The 7494-nt window shown below is 40.0% G+C and overlaps 1 protein-coding gene across 1 annotated transcript in view; it reads right to left on the bottom strand.

The window, feature by feature from the left end:
• Positions 1-5954: 5954 nt before the first annotated feature.
• RGS17 (regulator of G-protein signaling 17) overlaps positions 5955-7494 on the bottom strand; it is a 29112-nt gene continuing 27572 nt past the window's right edge. Inside the window, exon 4 of the mRNA XM_010581883.1 lies at positions 5955-6832. Within this exon, the coding sequence (XP_010580185.1) occupies positions 6644-6832 (189 nt within the window). The 3' untranslated portion in view covers positions 5955-6643. The remainder of the gene's footprint in view (positions 6833-7494) is intronic.

Genomic DNA, 7494 nt, shown 5'->3' with positions numbered 1-7494 from the left:
GGCGGCCCGGCAGCCTCGCGCCGCGCGGAGAGCGCGCGAGAGCAGCCGCATGGCCGGCTGGGGCGGCAGCTCGCGCGCCCTTCCTTCGCCAGCCCTGCCCGCGCCGGAGAGACCCGAACGCCCTTCCGGCAGCCGCCGGAGAGCCTCGGCGCGGACTTCGGGCGCGGTCGGAAGTTATCGGGGCTCCGCGGGCGGAAACGGACGAAGGGGTTCGGCTGCTTTCGGTTCGAGGGGCCGTGCCCTGTGGTGGGCGCGCTCTGATTGGCCAGCGCTGGCGGGGCGGGCCAAGGGGGTGGGGCCCGGCGGTAACGGGGCTCCGCCTCGCGTCCCCGGGCCCTGCGGCTGCCCGTGGGCCTGGGGGGGCCGCTGTGGGCACGGGAGGTGGCGTTTGGGTGGGGCTTTTTTATTCGTTCTCACCAAAAAAAATAAAATAAAAAGCCCCCGAGCCCCAAAAGGGCTCCTGGGGTAAGAGCCCGCGGGGGTGCCGCGGTGTTCAGTGGGGCGGTTTAGTGTCCTCCGACCTGCAAGGCTGCGTACCTGGAAGGGGAGGCGGAAGGTCTCAGTTGGGGCTTTGGGTGTCCAGGCTACTCCTACAGGTCTGGTCCTCTCACTCCAGAGGAAATTTTCAGAATTAAAATACCCGGGGGAGGAGGAGGAAGCTGCAAATACTTGCAGAAGGATACCGCCACAGTAAAAGCAGGTGCAAAATTAAGCATTTAGAGGAAAAGCATTGTCAGAAGAAGAAAAAAGGGCAGTTGAAAGAGCTTTTATGTCAGAGATCAGTAGCGAGACGAAGGACTACCGGCTTACAAAGTACGGCTCTGAGCACGGTGTCTTACATCAAAGTTCTAAAGTGGAAGGCAGTGAGAGTGCGGTCAGTAGCGAGGGCGGTGGGGTGGGCCCTGTGCGAATACCTGACCCGTCCCCTCTGGCGTGCAGGCAGGGTGGCGCAGTAACCGTGTTTTAGATAACACCGTTAATGAGATTCTTGGCTAAACTCAAAAACAGTTTGAAGAATATACTTTATTATAAAAATGTGCAACTGTCCGTAAAGCTTTATTAGGCAGTATTTTATATTACAGTCATTGGAGGAGTCAAAGTCGGGTCTTTGCTCTTCTTCCGTCCTTGTTCCTGTGTTAACAGAACTAAGTGATAATGCTTTACAACTAATTACGCTGGTGGAATAACAATAACTTCCATGTGATACATTAGTAAATTGTCATTTTCATGAATGTAATATCAAAAGCAAGAGTAATGCTTGCACACCTAAGTAGTTTCGGTAGTCAGAAGTGAAAACTTGGAAGTTTTGTTCCATTCTAGAAGTCCAAAGGCAATACGGTCAACATGAGAATTTGTTATTTGGAATATTAAACATTAAAATGAATGGTTGGAGAAAAGCCTTTTCCTGTGATTCTAAATGCACCGCTTTGAATAAGGTTTTTTGGCAAAATACACTGTAGGAATAATTTATAAATAAAATCACACTCGAAGAGCGTTGTGGAGAACGTCCAGTCTGCGCGGCTAGTCTGGTGCTGACAAACAGCCCAGGCCGTTGTTTATGAAATCTCACCCACCGAAAGCTTCCCTTGCACTTGCTGCTGCCTGCCCATGAAGCTCCCTGAAGCCTTCTTTCGGAAGGGTGAGGGAAAAATGATCAAATTTATGCATTTAATAGACCAAATATTTTGGTGTTCTGTAACAATGAAAGAAATTAAGAGTCTTAACGGCTGTGTGAACCCTGCTTGTGAGAGAAGTATGCAGAACTCAGGAAATTTAGAGCAAGGGGTGATGTGTTGTAAAGCTTTTGAGAAGAAAAAAAGGTAGTGTGAGTCAATGACTGATGGTCAGCCTTTGAATCACTTGAATTGTATCCCTGTTTTAAGTCAATAGGATGGATTGTCACTGAGTGAGTTTATGGATGAAGGAAGGGGCAAAATCTGTCTTTTGGTATAACATTAAAGTAATATGCAGACAATGTTTATGTCAGGTTTTTTCCAGCTGGTTTTGGCACCATTATTGCTTTGTTCTTTCATCCCAAAAACATCACTTCTACTGCTGGCAGAAGTATTCAGGACCTGTGAGAATGGGGCTGATGTTCTGTCACTGCAAACATACTCACGGTATTGGTGAACAGGATTGGACCTTTGTCACTGCAGCACGTCCCAGGATGTGCTACAGTGCTACTCTTGGGTCTCTCCAAAAACAGCAGGACAGGCTGAGAGAAACCCTATTTTGAAGTTGGTAGTTGGACCTAGTTCAAATCAACTCGGAGCAGACATTGCAGCTGTCTGTCTATATGGAACCTTAATTTTTTGCTTTGTTAGATTTGATAAGGACTCAGGCTATCGTTGGCTGGGTTAACGCTGCCAGGAGCAGGCTCACAGACATTGTAGAGGTGTGAACTTTACTCCTTGTGGTGTAGAGAGCCCCTGAATTTAAGAGATTTTCTTGTATCACCTTTGATTGCTTTTGAATTGGCGTTCTGGAATACTTACGCTAAATGGCTTTTGCAAGCACTTACTGCATACAGAAGCTGCTGGTTCCTGAGCGGGCTCACGGTGTGGTCAGTCCAGCAAGCTGCTCCCAGCAAAAGAGCCCCCCACCTGTTCTAGATACTGGATCCACAGGCAGATGCTCCTTGCGATTGAATTTACTGCCTATGGGAGCAAGTGTGGCATCAGGTGAGAGCTTAAACCCTGGCTCTTTAAGGTAGAATGTAGGTCTCCTCTATTTGCTTGGTTTAGACTACAGCCTAGCAGACACTTTAGCATGGTTTTAATTGAAAACAGAGCTATTACTAGCTTAAGTCTGGTTTGTGTCCACTCAGTTGCCCTGCGAATGGATTATGTGGACTCCACAGGTGCCCAGGCAAGTTGTGGACGGGCTGTGGACCTGGAAGCGCTGTGGCCACATTTCCACCGTGCTGCCTGGACCCAGCTGGTTAACCACCAGTGTCACTGACCTGTCTTTTCTCCATCGTACCTTTAGTCTCCTTCATACCATTGTGCCTTCAGTCTAATTTAAATACTCTTGATACTGTCTGCGGGTTTTGTTTTATCCTGGGTATCCCAAACTACTTTCAGCTCAGTTATGTGAAAGTTGACTGTAAACAGCTAAGTTGAACACATGCATAATACAATATATATCCAGTTTCTTTGAAACCTAAAGGTCAGGAGTGTACACAAGTGCTCTGCTTATTTGTGGCTATTTGGCATTAGGCTCTATTTGACAGAAAAGATTAAACACTGGGCAAAAGTGACAAAAACATAACTCGCTTTCTGTAGTGCACTTGCTATATACATTCTCATGAAAAACTGAAATACGAGTTAAATACATACTTATTTTATTCCACGCTATAGAATAAGTGTATTTAGGCAGTTTTTCAAAGTGTATTGTACACTGCATGCACAATAAATCAGTTTAATAGCTTGACTGTTTTACAATTTGTGTTCAAAGAACTGTATGATAGGCAATGAGATCATGTTATGGCATGACTTGTTGTCCACTTGGACCAAATCCCAAATTTTTTTATGAAAAAATGGAAACCCAAACTGATAGATGAAATGTATATTAAACATTTTAATATAAGCATTTGCTCCAAGAAAGAAACTTCACGTTATGTTCAATTTTTAAATCCCTCCAAATAGAGGATTTAAGACAAGAAATTTTGAACGTGATTTCATTGCAGTATTACACTGAAGATTGATGTAATATTTTTCAAAATGATGTAACAGTTTCCAAATACAGATTTTGGAATCTTATGCTAGAAATCAAGATAATATTTTAGGGCCTGCACATTCAGCTTTAAAACTGTCCTTGAAAGGATGACTTGTCTATGTTGACAAGAACTTCTACCTGTGTGAAATATCTTATAAAGATAGCTTATGACTAGCAGGTCACCATCAAATAGTAACACTAAGAATATTCAAGTCTACATTTGTAAAGACTTATGCATGCAGTTTTGTCTCTTACACATTGTTTAGATGTGTGGACTAAATGTATTGTGCCTCAAACACCAACAAACTTGAAATTACACTATGTAAATATGTACAGATATGATGCTGTATATGTTTAGTACCACAGTAAATATAACTGTAATCAAATGATACTAGACATATGTAGGACCATAGTTAAATTCCAATTAAGAAAAAAAGCCAGAAAAAATCATTTTTTCTAACAGTATTTCACAGTAGAAGGAGGCAGTCCTTTCTCACTGAATTTTCCCCCCTCAGGATTTGTAAACATCATAGCTATTATTCTATCAGTATAATAATTGAATATTTTATTCATAATGGTAAGTAGCTAACCAACATGAATAAAGTTGTCATAACACAATAACACTTTCAGACAAAACAGGTATTTATTAAAAGAAACATTTATAAATATTTTGTCTTGCATTTTAAACTACATTTTCATAAATAACAATATTTAAAAGTGCTGAATATGGTAGGATAGTCAGCAACGCCACTGTAAACAGATTTGTTTTCCACTTTGCAGATTTTTTTTTTAGATCCCATTTTGTCAAACACTACAACAGTTAAAATATTTGCATAGGGAATAGAGAATAGCCCTTTTAATCATCTCCTGAATTCTATATAAATTACAAAACCAAATGAGTTTAAGAAACAGTTCGTTAAATTGTTCATATATATATATATCCAAAAAAAGCACACAGGTTTCAAGTAAAAAGAATGATTAAAAAATTCCCCAGACTTGCTATTTGAAGCATGTTCAATAAATTAAAAAAAATGAGAGGTAGTAAAACAAAGGAAAAATATAAGCCCCAGAAGATAAACTAAGACCTGCATCCTACCAGTTACTGTGTAGCAGCAGACCTGCCTCGGCCGCCAGGGCTGCAGGGAGAGCCGGCACCAGAGGCTGCCTGGAGGGAGGAACTGGGTGGTTGGAGCCAAGTGTGTTAGGGCTAGATTCCGCTCAAGGACACAACTGCCAGACCTTCCAGTCCCTTCAAAAGCAACAGGCTTATGCCACGTTTAGTCCTATGCAAGTGAGAAGAACCTTGCCTCTTAAGTCTTAGTACGAGACCAGAGTTGTCAGTATTAAATATATATATACACATACACACACATATATATATATATTTAACAAGTATTCAAAGCCATTTCTTGGTATATCTTTAGCAGTTTGTGAGGGATGCTAACGCTCATTTTACTTGTATATGGTAGGTAGAAAGATGTGGGGTTTTTAAGTTCCAAGTCACTGTCTCTTTAAACATCAAAATGCATCCTAAAGTTGGACATTTTTTGATAAAAAGGCCAAGCAAACACCTATTAAAAACTCCATGGCAGCCAAGTGATGGGCGTACTGTGCTGCCTTAGCTCTGATTAAGGGCTCAGTACAGGATTCTTTACCCAGGAAAGACACCCGTTGCATTTCTGTAGGCATTTTGCTTGGGTAAGGACTGTAGGTTTAGGAGCCCTTTAAGTTTGGTTTAATATTACTCTCTAAACCCCTTGTTTTCAAGGAGTTACTCAAAATCAATGAGGCTAGAAGCTAAGATAAGTCTTCTTTAACCCGCCACCTTGTAAAACATTACTTTGCTTAAAAACATTTTTTACTGGATTTAGCTTTCAAAAAAAAAAATCTTACAGGACAGATGCAATTCATCAAAATGTTCTAAAATGCTCTAAAATGCTACATGTAGGCAATCTTTTATTAAATTTCTTTATTAAAAAAACTAAATTATCAAGCTTTTTGTTTTTTTGTTTTTTGTTTTTGTTTTTTTTTGCTGAAGTACATAACATTATACAACAGTGTTAGAACTGGATAGCCAGTCTTTAATAAATCAATTACAGTATCTGACATCTGAAATGTACATTGAAAATCTTTGTTCTTTTAACAATTAAACAATATCAGCGCATAGATTGTGTCACCCAGATATGGATCCCTTTAAGTGGTTTGTGCTTTTTTTTCCTTTTTTTTTTTTTTTTCTTTTTTGACATTGCAAACTCTGTAATGAAAATGCCACAGTTTTGGCAGTGAACAACCAGAGGAATCCTCCGCTTGATTTATTTTAAATAAACAGTGATAAATAGCTCTTTTTTTCTGTACAGAAATATTGGCTTCAAAAAGTCAGTGTATTGTACTCAGTAGAGGATGTTGAGTAATGCTACACCTTAAAAATTGGCTTTTTTCAGTTAGTGATGTTAAAAAATGCAAGCCTCTTTCTGGTTTGCTGCAATTGTTTCTATGTACCATAAGACTGTATTGCACAAAAAAAGTTCTTAAGTACAGATATAATTTATGTTATTGGATTAAATATTGCAACAACTAAGTGGTAAGTGAAGCAGTTTTACCTTGCACATGCAGTGTGAGGATACACAAGGAGACTGTTCATAAAACTACAAATACATCATTGCAATCTTGACTGCAGTAGGGTGAAAGGAGTGTGAAACAAATGTATTTTGGCAAATCCATTGTTCCCCTCCCATGCCATCTCAAGCAAGGAGGACCATGGTAAAAATGTAGACAGAGACCATAATATGTATTTGTTTTCTTCACAGTAGCCTGAGTAGTGCTAAACTGTAGTTCTCCAGGAACCCAGCTCCAGATGTTATTAAACTACTTTTCTTCCATCCCACCCACCCCCAAAAAATCAAGTTATTTTGCTTGAAAATTAAAACTAAGTTTCAGAAGTAGAGCCTGCAATACTTTCAACAAGAGACTTATAAATCTGAGAGTTCAAAAACCTTGGAAAAGAGTCTCTGTGCATTAGGGTATATATCTGGAGTTGGGCATCTTCATACATGTGAGGGCTGGGATCCAGTAAGTTTCTGTTGATCACTTCTCTCACCCGGGAATCAAGACTAACCTGAAGAAGATGAGAACACACTAATTTTAAATAGTAATATTGGAAAGGCTGTTATATGTATCTTTATTTCCCAGGGCTCCATTGAACATGACGAGTTTATCAGTTTATTCAAGTAATGCTCTGTGCTTCTTTCAGAGCCACCAAATTACAGACCGATACAGTCAACTCTATTTCAGTTTTGACTTGGTCTCTGCATCCATCTTAAGATTCGTAAGATGAAATGCAGTTGTATAACAGAATAAATACAGTGCAACTAAATAAACCTCTGCAGTAACCCAGATTTCCCAAAATATGTTATTTTACATTAAAAAAAAAAAAATACATATTTAAAATTACTTCTCTGAAATGAATGCTGAATGACTGTCATTCAGAGAGCTGAAATGTTTTTTTCCTGACCATTTGTGGTTAAATCTTTAGAAGCTTTCTATTCAGCATTCTCATCTGGCTGCCCTACAGATTTTTTTCCCATTTTTTTCAGGCACGACACTTGTTACTCACAAATTACCCAGAGTTTTTTATCATGTCTATCGTGTTAATCTCCCCATTAATATTAAGTATTTCAGATGAGTCCTTCTTTTCAAGACTCTTCAACATCTAGTAATTGATACTTTCAGGATATCATATGCCCATATTGAAGTTGTTAGCAAGTTTCAGTTTTAGCT

This window comes from Haliaeetus leucocephalus, unplaced genomic scaffold (assembly GCF_000737465.1).
Source record: "Haliaeetus leucocephalus isolate CR32 unplaced genomic scaffold, Haliaeetus_leucocephalus-4.0 Scaffold819, whole genome shotgun sequence".
Lineage (NCBI taxonomy): Eukaryota > Metazoa > Chordata > Aves > Accipitriformes > Accipitridae > Haliaeetus > Haliaeetus leucocephalus.
This window is presented reverse-complemented; position numbering and strand designations above follow the sequence as displayed.